The 13,233-nt window shown below is 35.7% G+C and overlaps 1 protein-coding gene across 1 annotated transcript in view; it reads right to left on the bottom strand.

Moving 5' to 3' along the window:
* The window catches only part of LOC149084740 (uncharacterized), a 67,738-nt gene that overhangs the window by 15,637 nt on the left and 38,868 nt on the right, over nt 1-13,233 (bottom strand). The window contains exons 2-7 of the mRNA XM_089235174.1: nt 10,677-12,595; nt 7,295-7,364; nt 7,052-7,187; nt 5,172-5,784; nt 2,123-2,201; nt 1,611-1,794 (exon numbers count right to left, since the gene is read on the bottom strand). Coding sequence (XP_089091300.1) covers nt 1,611-1,794; nt 2,123-2,201; nt 5,172-5,784; nt 7,052-7,187; nt 7,295-7,364; nt 10,677-12,405 — 2,811 coding nt within the window. The 5' untranslated portion in view covers nt 12,406-12,595. The remainder of the gene's footprint in view (nt 1-1,610; nt 1,795-2,122; nt 2,202-5,171; nt 5,785-7,051; nt 7,188-7,294; nt 7,365-10,676; nt 12,596-13,233) is intronic.

The raw sequence follows: 13,233 nt of genomic DNA on the forward strand, positions 1-13,233 counted from the left end.
TTTGAGATTGGCCAGAGATCCTACCTTAAGGCCTAAATTTCCTACCTTTTCATTTCCGGTGGTGGTTGGAAATGAAAAAAAAAAAATTTTTCATTTCCGACATGTGATACATGGATATATATGTAGTAGATTAGCTCCATGTGATGAGAGAAAAAAGATAAATTATACAAACAGTTTTTTCTGTCAAATTTTGGAGAAAAAAAAAATTACAGAATTGTGACTGCGGTTTGATGGGTTTCCATAGCTAACGTGGACATAATTATCATGGGAAAATATGCCAATGACTCCAAATCATGTGCTTTATTATCAGAATTCAGGGATCTTTGGCCACTTTGACAACTGGTTGGCCAAAGCCAAAAATTTGAAAACTGGCTGAGTCAATTGACAACAAAATTGGCCAATTACAGTTTTTCGCAGTAACATGTATACTGAGGATTGCACTAAGATTTTGTCATCGGGATCATACAATGAAAACATAACCCATTAACGCCAGTTGGTAAGAAAAATTTCCATTTGAAATTTAAATTTTTTTCTTTGCTAATAAATGGTGGGAGTGGTTCCCACTCGGTGTTTTTTCTTTCAAAAAATCAAAGTTGTCGTTAATGGGTTTAAGTAAGAAAACTCCTTCTGAGTTTTGAAAAATGAGAAATTTTCTGATATAGGAAGAAAAGATCAGGACTCTGGAAGGAACTCTTACAAGGAAAAACTTCTTAAAAAGGACTCATTATACTTAATTTTAAGCTACAATAGACTCGACTATTACTCTCAATTATCTAACACACACTTCCTACTACACTGGTGAGTAAAACTAAAGAATAATTAACAAAATATTATATCTGAGAAATTACTCAAAAAATAATTCATTATTACAGATCTTTTTCTGAATTGGTGTTGCAGAGAAACCCCCACAATAGTAAATGAAGCTTTTAATGGATCAACAGATGTCACAAAAGAAAATTTCAGCCTCATCCCACAAGCACTTTCTCATATTAGAACAGAGTTAGTGAACCTCTGGATATGGAGAACCTAATCTTCAGTCCTTTTTAGTTTGTCACAGCAGGGTTCAACTGTAATTTCATTTTATTTTCACTTTTAATATTTTATTAATGCTAGTATAGTTGTTCATGATCAAACCACTATTGATTATAGCGAACTTTAAGGAATAGAAAATGTTTACCCTATTATTTTGATGTTTGCTATATCCAATTGAATCAAAGATCTATCATCATATGGGAATGAGGATCGATAAAAATTTCACTCCGTTATATCCAGCGGTTTGTTTTAAACAATTTTGCTATAACAAGGGTCAACTGTATTTTATTTATAGTGTTTATACTTGTGACTGGATGTGTGTAAAACTAATGACAATATGACTTCCCATAGTATCATCAATGTGGAATATTTATCTGATCATTCTGATTTTCTAATACACCCCTGGTCCTGTGAGCATCATAATGCTGATGTGCATTAAAATGACCATTCCATTATAACAACCAGTATGACAGGTCCCAAATATTTTCCTGTTTCCGATATGTTATTTTTTATCATGTACAATCACTGAAACACATTGAAATTATATGCGCCGTCGAGTAGAAAAATGGTAAGCACACCTCTTCTTTGACAGGCCTGAACACAATGTAGCTGTGCATACTTTCTCCAGATGGGCAGCGCTTGAACACTCTCTCCACAGAAACATCTATGGCATCACCTGGTAATGAGGGTCTTTGTTTTGCTGCAGGTGCAATGTTGAGCTGGTCTGGTCTCAGATATGTTGAGGATGCTAACGATCCTTGACTAAATTTAAAGTAGAAGAAAAAAAGTCTTTAATATTTTCATAAACAGCAATATTTTTTAGACATATAATTACAGTGTGTGAGGCAATGAATCTGTGCTTAGAATGCCTAACATCTACATAATATCTAATGTGGTAACAATTGGTGTACTCAAAAGGGGGTTTTGGAATTATGCCCCCACCCCTTTGACCCAAGGTTATAGTGTTATTTTGCAGAAAAAACATATAAAAAATAATATTGGGCCTCCCGAGAAAATCCTGCGTTCGCCTATAGTGGTAACACCACATGCTATGTTTTCTTATGTGTAAATTTTGATAGTATTCCATTACCTTACAGATAAAGAACTGATGGAGCTGAGACTCAAACTCATAGAGCTCTCTGGGCAATCAGCGGATGGACCAGCTCCATCTGAAACACAAGACAAACACATAAGATTTGACAAATATCTGTTTATATTGCATATAATTTGCATTAAAATATTGAGTTAACACAAATGTTTTGCTACACAGTGATACCTCGGCTAATGAAAATAATTTGTGTTAGAATCACATTTGTTAGCCAAAATCTTCATAAGCTGAAAAGTGATTTCCCTTAGGTTTCTATGGAAAATTGTTTGATTCAATACAGCTTCTGTCCTTTAAAGATAAGTTTTTTTAAAACACCAAGGAATGTCATAAAAAAGACAAAAACTGATTGAAGGCTAAGATGAATAGCTTCAAAATTGGGTAAACGAGAATCTACAGGAGGGTGTGTGATGCTGAACATCTCTTTATTTTCTATAATGTACACAAACAACACCAGCTTTAGTCTACTAAAGCTTGTGTTGGCACAACCCAGTTGGGTTTGTAGGTGTCCATTTGTGATTTGGTCAACTCATTTCTGTGTCTGATACATGTGGATGAAAAATATAATCTCTTAGAATGCCCAGACTGTTCAGCTTGATGCTAAGTATCTTGCCCTAAAGGAACTACTACTACTACTAAATCATACATGCACAGACGTGCCAACTTTTGAAATCCAGAGATTCTCCCGAGGGGGATACCCCCCCCCCCGACACTCATAGACTCGATCAAAAAAAAGTTCATAAAAAAAAAAAAAAAAAAATCGGATTTTTTTTTAAAAAATAAATTAAGAAAAAGTTACATTCTTCCCCCCCCCCCAAGGCAGGTTCTGCATTGCCCCTGAGAAGAATATAATTCCATGTCAGTCTTTCCATGCGGAATAGAGAAATCACATCTACATAATGTTCATAAATTATAAGTGTTTCCTTTCGGGGATGCTATCAGTGATTGATAATTTTGGGTATATGAATTCTTAAAAGCTTCATATTTAGCTGTATATAGCTTAAAGTTTTATATTTTCTTTCTGAAGATATTTAATCAGAAGAAACGATTTAAAAAAATTCAAATTACAAAGCTGCGGACGAAAAAACGTGTTTACCGCACGCAGTGATGGTAACCTCTTCCAGCAAAATTTCCCTTTTGACTAAATTTCTCCCACGCATTCCGAAAAACGGGCTGCCATCTAGCGGGAAAGGTATGTAATCAAGTATTTTACAATAGAAAAGTGTTGCACTGCATTTATTTCTATTTTTTTCAAAAAATTCTTTTGTTCGATGAACTGGCAAAATTTCCCACAAATGCTACAAAATTTTCCCCTTGGGCAAATTTGGTTAATTTTTCCCACGAATATGGGAAATTTCCCATGAGTTACCATCACTGACCGCACGGATGTTAATGGAATACAATAACAATTATACAGGAATTTCGACAACCAAGGTCATGCCCCTGATAAATGATTGCCGAAAACAAAGTCTTTGCCAGTTGCTTAAATGCGGTCAGAGAGACTTTTTTTACAGCTGTCCTCTATGGGTGTTTTCCTTAACGACGACGGTAATCATTTACGCCACAACTATGTGAAAGTTCGCGTAAAATCTAATTTTCCGCCAAAATCCGGAGAAATTTTAACAAATCCAGAGAGCGGGAGGAAGGATGAAAAATCCGGAGTCTCCCGCCTAAATTGGGAGAATTGGCAGGTCTGCATGCACCTCGTCCATATTCCTCTGTGGAACTTCTAACAAATTGGTACATGTTGGAATGTGCGTGTACGAGTTGTGAACCTAACAAGAAGCCTGTTTCTGTGTAATGCATAACACTGAAAGAACGCATGCTCTGAAACCTCTAGCTATACTTTTTTCCAGTGCATTTTCTAGTAGCTGAATCTTTCACTTCACATGAAATGGTTCAAAGAATTTCAGAAAGAGAAGTGTAGGTGCATCTGGAAAAAGATGCTAAGGTGTACATGAGTTAATTGGGCTCTAGTGGACAGTAATTCTGATATCATGGAATTACCTTTTTAGCAATGTAGAATGCAAAAATTCAACGATGTTCACTAAAATATATGGAAAAGAATGCCAGCCAACTTTTTCGGGGCTACTATAGCCCCCTTCTTCAGTGAAAAAATGAAATGAAAGTAAAAAAACTGATAGTGTAATTCTGATGATGATTGGTGCAAAAAATTCAGCGCATTACGCTACGCTGCTGTTTTATGTCAGCTTGGGAATTCATATTAATGAAAATATTCATCAGCCAAGGCAGAAAAATCAAGGAAAAAAAACCTTCCTTAGCTAAAAAATTCATAAGTCGAGGTGTTCGTTAGCCGAGGTATCACTGTATTTGTGTACAAGTATAGTTTGTAGGGTGTGTGTCATCTGACCAAAGCAAATCAACATCAGCAAATTTATCTCTGGAAAAAGCAGCACCGATACATTGCTCATGGCTTGGTTCCATGTGACATTTGAAAATATGTTTGGAAGTTTGAATAAAGCTGAAGCTACCAGAAATGTTAGCTTTGCGAGAAGTAGAGATGCAGTTGTGTGTGTGAATACAGCACAGCAACTAGTTGGTTTAAAAAAATTTTACTCTGGTTTGCAAGACACTCAACATTTAGCTGAGGTAAGAAGTGGATTGAAATGCTTTAAGCTATGTGCCATAAATCCACATCAAATGATTACCTTTCAGAGATAATTAAAAATTTGCATCTCACAGTTCTGCATGATTTATTATGCTTACAACTTCAGCAAAAAAATGATACTATTAAGTAAGCGACTAAAACAGGGATTGACAAATCAAAAAAAAAAAAAAAAACTCAAGTGCCAGCAAAATTTCATAAGTGCCAAGCATTTTCTCTCCTAACAAAATCGGTTCACAATACAGTGGATCCTGCTAGTAATGTTTTTCAGAAAACTGTCATGAAAAAATGTTGTAAGCGGGAAATCTCGGTAAAGTATTAATGCGAGTTAGGACTACAAAAATTATTAGCCTTACTAAGTGGGAACACTATAAGCAGAATTCTTCAAGACCAAAAAAAAGTACTCACCAAGTTCTTTCATATCACTTTTACACCTATCGAGAATCTCTGTAGATGAGAATATCTTTGTACAAGACAAGGAAGTTCCATTCACGCAAGAAGGGATTGATTGACTTCTCTTGCTTTTCGTGAAAGTTTTGGCAGCCTTAGGACTGTTGTCAACTTTTATAGTTCTACTGTTCTGCTTTTTGACACTTGGTTTAGGACTTCTTGATGCGACATACTCTGTGTTTGACACCAACCATGGTACAAAGAATTTCGACATCTTTTTCTTCGGTGCCTGATTCTTTTTCCCTAAAGGAAGCCTGAAATGTTTCTTAGAACTTGATTCTAATGGACTAGTTTCAGAGCCAACAGAGAAACGAGACACTGGCATCTCTGACAGAGTAGGAGAAGGTTTTTCTTCCACTGGAGAGTTTTCTTGTTCAATAGGCGTGGGAGACGAACTTTCTGTGGACCATTCTCCACTGTCTGGATCATTGTCACCGCATGCATCAGCTTTTGCTTGTAGGGCATCAATGATTTCATTATTGGTATCATTGCAATTTTGAGCTTCTAAGTCTGCGATGGTTTCATATAAATGCTCAGAGGAAGTAGCTCTTGACATATTTTCAGGCCCCAGCTAAAAAGGAAAAGAAAAAGTGATAAGCAAAATCAGCTGTAATATGTTTTCGGTACATCATTCAATCATATTAGATATCACATAAAATCTACATATAAACATTAATGCTATGATTCTTTCCATTGAAATATAGTTGGCCCCACTTAACCGAGTAAAGAACAATCTGATACCCCACTTCTACTGATAAAATTCTCTGAAACCAAAATTTCTCCCATGGAGACAATGTAAAAGTTCCCTGTTTAATGTGATAATTTCTAAAACTTTTCTGCGCTTAATCAAATATTGGAACTCATATGACAATTGTAAATACATATCAACCACTATGTGAAGAAAATTTATCGAGTGAAGCATTCAGAAATTAAGTAAAAAATTTGAACAGTTCAAATTTATGAAAATTTCAGAATTGGTACTCTGTAATGTCAAAGTTATCTTCAGTACATTTAATTATCTCACTTTATTTTCTTGTTCTTTGCATAGCCCATAGAGGGCGCTAACTTTTCAAATAAAAGAGAAATTCTAATTAATCTTCACAGATGCCATGGCTTCCAGCTTAAAATTAGAAAAAAAAAATATGCTAAAAGAAAGAATTTGTGAATCAGACTGAAAGTTTTGAATGCAAATACTACTACTAATAAAAAAAACGGAAACTGTCAAATTCCCAAAGAGCACAGAATTTCTCAAGCCCAGGCATCAAGCATCACAAAAAGTGCGGATGAAATTACAGAAAATTTGCGAAAGAACAGAAACTTGATGAGAAAATGGAACAGGAAATCTAATTTTGACGGTGTCGACTAATTTCTATTGCAATGGTTTTATGCTGAAAAAGCTAAAAATGTATGAATCAAGCTCCCAATGATCAGGCAAAAAACAGACGAAATTGCCAAAGATATTATGAAAACTCTGAAAATATAAAAACATATGATAACATAGTATTAGTTTCAATTTGAAATTTTCAGCAGATTTTTTCTTTCAGCACTGAGGTTTTCTTTCACATATCACGCTGTATATTCTAGCTGTCTTTTTTTTTTTGGTGCTGATATTGTCATGTTATGAATATATTAAACATAAAATCTGATGTTTAAGATTCATTCTTCTCTGATACATTTCTGCTTCGATAACATGATTACAGTATATATATTTTTAATATAAAATTTATACTACAGTATGAAACTGCAAACTAATTGTTCTTGCTTAATTTTGAATATTATGTTGATATTGATTTAAGCGGGACTGACTGTGAGTGATATTGTACAGATAAATCACATACTTTGGAGTAGAGTCCGACAGCCTGTTTAGGATCATACGAAGCGTTCTGGCCTTCATCTCCATTTTCTTCAGGTACCAAAGTTTTTGAAGATGCATCTGAAGCATTTCTCGTCAATGTGTCATTAACAGGCAAAGACCTAAGGAGAACAAAAGTTTAAATTATTGAAGAACTTGATGAACATTGAATCAAAACAAATCAACAAGATGCTACAACAAAAAAAACAGACTTTATTTATAATCTTACCTTTCCTGCAACCAAATGGCTTTCTCGTCTTCGGAATCTGTGATGTCCACCCAACCTTCATCACTGTCATCTAAAGAAAGGAAAAAGAGATAATTAATGTTGATAAGAATGGTACTGCTATTATGCAGTAGACTTTTGCTAATTTGGAATATTATTAGACTAGGGTGTGCCGGATTATCAAAATCGCAGGATTAGTTGAAAAGGTCCATTCATACATTATAAACTTCTGTGAACAGACATGCAGTGATATATATTTCCTCTTCTATATTAGAAGAAAACCCTTGCCTAAAAATGTTGGATTGCTGGATGTGTCAGACTAGCTCATGGCCAGAATATCGAGGGTCTAATGTACTTCATACTGTGCATGCTTCTTATGTCATTATGAAAAAGTCACGAGGGGAGGGGGGGGGGAACTACTTTTGGAATGGTTGAAGAAAAATGCAATGCACGAATTATGATTTTAGTCAAGAAGAATTTTTTTTTTTAGCATGAACAATATAAGTACAAAAGTCTATAAAAAAAGAGTTTCAAAGAGAAGATTAGAGACAATGTGATAATAATGAAACTACAGTAGACTCTCGATAATCCGGCCGTGAGCTGGTCCGGCTTGTCCAGTAATCCAAAGTTTTTCATTTCAGTGTAGAAGAAAAAAACATGCCACACTGCATGTATATGTGCAGAAGTTGAAATTATTTCAATGGGATTTTCAACTAACTTCCAGTAAGTTGGCACACCCTGGTCTGATGTGCCGGATTAGCCAGTCTACTGTACCTGCCTTTATAGTAATGCATTTCACACACTCTTATTTTAAATATTCTCCTGCCATTTTCCACTGAAGAACATGTTCTATAATAAATAATGATTACATAGACTCATAAATTTTTCAGCAAATTAAAAAAAAAAGGATTTATATTGAAAAGATTAATTTTTTTTACGCACACAAATATGAAAAACAACTAGAATTTATTGGTCTCCTATTAATTTCTGAGGTTTCACCTGCAGCTGTGCCACCATCTTCAAAGGTGTAAATTACTGTGAAATGTAGACAAGGTGCTCTCTTTGTCAACTTTTTTCAATCTCCCCTTTAAAAAGTCTCGCCACAGAGAACAACAGGCCTATAAGGATAAGTACACTTCCCTCATAGTTTGAAAAATTGATGACAGATGACAGCACACTACACATAACAACCATTACACAGAAACAACTTTACGTTAGGTTCATAACATGGGAGCACACATTCCAACATGTACCAATCCATTAGAACTTCCCCAGAGGAATATGGATGAGGTGCATGTGTGGTTTAGTAGTAGTGAGCAGGAGTAAAAAAAGTTGGCAATGAGCATTGTGACCTTGTCTGCGCTCAGCAGTAGTTTTCACCTTTGAAGATGACCCGCCTCAAAACTGCAGAAAATGAAAGACCATGACTGGTGAAACATCTTGGAGAGTTCTTGTTGTTCTTCAGTTGAATAATTTATTGGTTAGGATATGAAAAATAATAACAATAAAATAAATCTATTTTTCCATAATTCAGATCAATCAGAAAAATATGAATTTATTTCAAAACAGACAATACATTTGTTTATAATGAATTGTTGAATAATTTTTTGCTCAATAAAAGTCGTTGATTAATGTTTGTCCGTATCCAACAATTCATTGCAGATGAACGTTTCTGTTGTTTAATGTTTGTTTTTTGCAATAAATTGTTGAATAATATGCAAGGAATAATTTTTGTTCGGAGTGAGTCACACAAAGACCTGGTCATTCAATAAAAGTTGTGGAAGAATGCTAATGTTTAATGAGTTGGTGAATAGCAATATGATGAGTTTTTGAATAATGCCCGTTTTTAACAATAATTGTTGAATAAGTTCTTGAATAATGTTTGTTTCAAATGTGCTGTTGAATATATTATTTTAGGGTATGAAAAAAATCATGATTTTTGAATTTAGAATTAAACTGGCTGTTTATTGATTAAAACAAATCTTGTTAATCATTAGGAATGATTATTTTTTTTTCACCTAATCTCTCAAATTTAATTCAGCATTAGTGAATAAGTTAACAAAAACGAACTATAAGCAAGAAATACGAACACCAATATCTGTGTTTATGTGGCATGAGAGGTCGGTCACTGAACCCGAATTAACTTCATGGATTAACATTTTTCTTGTAGAAAGTGCTTTTATTAATGAGGCCCCTCCCCCAATCTCAAAGTAAATGTCTTCTGGTGGCAACTCAGTACTACATATGTGTTGCTGGTATTTCAATTCATTCTATGTGCAACCAAAGGGCTATTCATCACCAACTAAATGAAAAGCATATTCTATATTAATAAAATTGTAGTTTCTTGCGCAATTGATGGATTCATTTATAATGATGTGTTTCTGATGTGCATGACAACTTATTAATGGTAACTGAGAGACTTGCAAGTTGTTAACCATGTTGCTTAATAATTTATACCTTTTATTCTTCCACAGATTTAATGTTAGACAGTTTTGTTAAAAAAAACATGAGTGGTTGAATAATATTAGTTTCATGAGTGGTTGAATAATATTAGTTTCATGAGTGGTTGAATAATATTATACAAATACAAATACAACGCCACAACAGGCAAAATGCCCAACGAGGTGGCTGATAAAAAGATGCCCATTAAAATATGGATGTCATATATTTCAAAAATACAGCAACCCAATTAAAAATGCAATTAACACAAATTATAAACAATATATACACACGATAAAATATTATACAACGCCCATAAAGAATACTTATGGTTGTCTTATTCTAAAAATGGATAGCTTCTCGATTTACACCAACCTGTTTATCGTATTTCTTTTTAAACGTGTCAATTGTGTTACAATTTACTACCTCCGGGGGTAAGCTATTCCATTCATTAACAACCCTATTAGAGAAAAATTCCCTGTGACACCACAACCTTGCATTGTCCCTCACCAATCGATACTGGTGTCCCCTTGTAGAAGCAGTCGATTGGCGGTGTACTAAAAGTTCATGGTCCATCCTATCCATCCCATTGAAAATTTTGAACACTTCGATCATATCTCCTCGACACCTGCATTCATCCAATGTAAACATATTCAAAAAATGAATATGTTTACATTGGATTATTAGTTTCATGAGTGCTTGAATAATATTAGTTTTAGAAGAAGCAGGGCCGTAGTGTGCCTTCGTGGGACCCAGGGGCAGACTTTTCCTTGGGGGAGGGGGCTTCTCTTGAAAGGGTAATTATTATACACAACAAATGACAACTTTTGTGAGGCCCCCTATTTGGCTTGGGGCCCAGGGGCAGAGCCTAGTTTCCCCAGCCTAGTTATGGCCCTGTTCATAAGAGTTGTTGAGAAATGGTTATTTGAGTTGAATTGGCACTTACCAGAGAAATGTTTCGATACCTGCACAGCAGGAGCTTTTTTTGTACTGCACGTATTCCAGTCAAACAATCTCTCATAAAGTTCTGAATTGTTCCGTTTCTCCATATCACAGTTCACCACGCACACCCTACCATTTTGTTCACAAACAGGTCTTCTCCTCGACTGCCTCCAACTGTTATGTGTCAGTCCACCAAGGCAGCACATGTTATAATAAAGGCTCTCATCATCGTTTAAAGACATACTCTGTAGTGCAGATTCAAATGAGTGATTACTCGAGAGAGTGTTCTGGGAGCAGCTGAAAACTGAATGTTGACAGGAGAAGCAGATACATGGAGGGTGGTGATGTGGCGCCATCTCGTTGCATTTGATATGCAGCAGGGATGATGGCCCTGATGTAGGGGGTGACTGGACGGATCCTGTTGGTATAGCTCTACAAGCAGCACAACTTGACAACTGTCCTTTGTGGATCCTATTGACCATGTCATGAATCCTATTCAGCCTGTCATACGTATCACACTGATCACCAGTCGGAGTCATTCCGCAGAGAGTCTGATATATCCCTTGAGGTGTCCTGCTGTCTTCGGTATCACTGAAACCGACGCCACTATCCTCTTTAGAATGTTTGGAATAACAAATATCCTGAAATTCACTTTTTGGATTGTTACTGACTTTTCTGCAGTCGTCTTTGACATTGTTTTGACTTTTCAACTGCCTGAAACTGTTCTTCTTTGAAAGTTTACGGGTGACAACAACTCTTGCTCCTCTGGTATCGACATTAACCTCTTTCTTCATCACCACTCTTGGGTAGCTGCTCCTCTTGCGCTGGGATTTCGGTGTCGTAGACAAACCTTCATATATTTGAATTGCTTTCTTCACACTATCTTGCTTGATGACATTCCGAGGCGAAGCTGGCGTACGTACTACCTGGGGTGCTGTTAAATTTGACTTCGATTCTTCTGGAGTGGCAGAACTCTTAATGACTGGAGAAACTGGCAGTGAAAGTCCACGTTTTGGAATCGGTGGTGGTGGGGAAATAAAATCTTCAGTTCCTTTGTGTTCACTTTTTCCCTTTGACATTGATGAATTAAGCTCTGCTGGAATTCGGGATATGTTGGACTTATCATTTGTTCTACAATGATATATCTCTGATTCCTTTGTCCGACAGAATGACTTTTCCTGTATTTTTGCAAATAAGCTCTGAAGAGATGAATCTGGTTTCTTTGTGCATTCAGTTACAGTGCTCTTATTAAAAGAATTCTGGTTACATTTCGGTATTAAGTCCTTACTTGGATTCACCGGTTTTTTGAACTTTTTATTGGAATCATTGGCTTCTTTTTTTGCATTTCGATTAAAAAGTGTGCCTTTCACTTTACTAACAACAGGCTGATTATTTTCAATAGTATCACCATCAGAAAACCTTCTTCCATGATTTGGAGTGACCAGAGATTTGTTTTTCACAGTCGAGCCAAGTTTGAAGAATTCCTCAACATTATCCTTGTTGGTGAATGAGCACGGAGCACTGACTATCGAAGACTGACTTATAGATGACTTCCTAGAATGCTGTGAGATCTTGTCTTCTTCTTGGCAAGCATTTTCGAATTGCTGGAGTATCTTGAAAAGCTTGGTATTATCTCGAATGCTTCCTATCTTACGTCTTTGAAAATTTTCAGCCTGTTTGCTGTTGAAACTTGTCTCTGGAGATTCTGGAGGAGAAGACAGTCCGACCAACATGTTTACAGTTTCAACTGAACTCAGATACGAAGTGTGATTATTTTCGGAAACTTTCTATCTTTTTATCAGGAATAAGTCTTGGCGTATCACGTAGTTGACATCAGAATAATCTGTCAAAGAATCGAGTCTTAGCATCTTTTGTCTTGATTCAAAAGGAAACGTCCAAAGTAATCATTTGGTAAAATAAATTCTGAAAAGAGAATAAAAAAATTTGTATTAAATATCATTTATTGGTTAATAACATTTTCTTCAGTGTTCCCTTTTCAAGATTAATTTTATTTCTTAGTGGAGCGTTGGTTCCACTTGCCTCCTTGAGGGGGGGGGGGCAGGTGGAGCCTCATGCTGATTGTGTTTTAAAATCATTTATAAAAATGAAAGAAGTTTAAAAAAGAAGGGGAAAAAATTAATTTAAACCAGTGTTTCCCAACATGGGCAATATCACCTCCGGGGGGGGGGGGAGTGTGATTGAATAGTCTGGGGGGTGGTAGAAACTATGGGTATAACATAGGATTGTATGGGTTAGCGATGAAGGGGGGATGGGAGAAAAAAAAACTTCTGAAGAAGGGGGCAATGAAACAAAAAGCTTGGGAAACACTAATTTAAACCACAAAAAGCCCAAACACTTTATTATTTCGGTATAAAAAGCTAATTTGAATAAGCAGAAAACCTGCAATGTCAATTAATAACTTTGGAATGTAAAAAACTCTCACAATGTAAAAATACCCCCCTCTCCTGTACACATAATACAACATTATATGAAGTGTGTCTGTTAAGAGGAGTTTTATTGCATTATTCAAGGTGACTCACTAAGGCACTTTTAGTGAAAAC

Source organism: Pholcus phalangioides, unplaced genomic scaffold, assembly GCF_987345545.1.
Source record: "Pholcus phalangioides strain wild (caught in Gottingen) unplaced genomic scaffold, Ppha-v1.0 ptg000008l_1, whole genome shotgun sequence".
NCBI lineage: Eukaryota > Metazoa > Arthropoda > Arachnida > Araneae > Pholcidae > Pholcus > Pholcus phalangioides.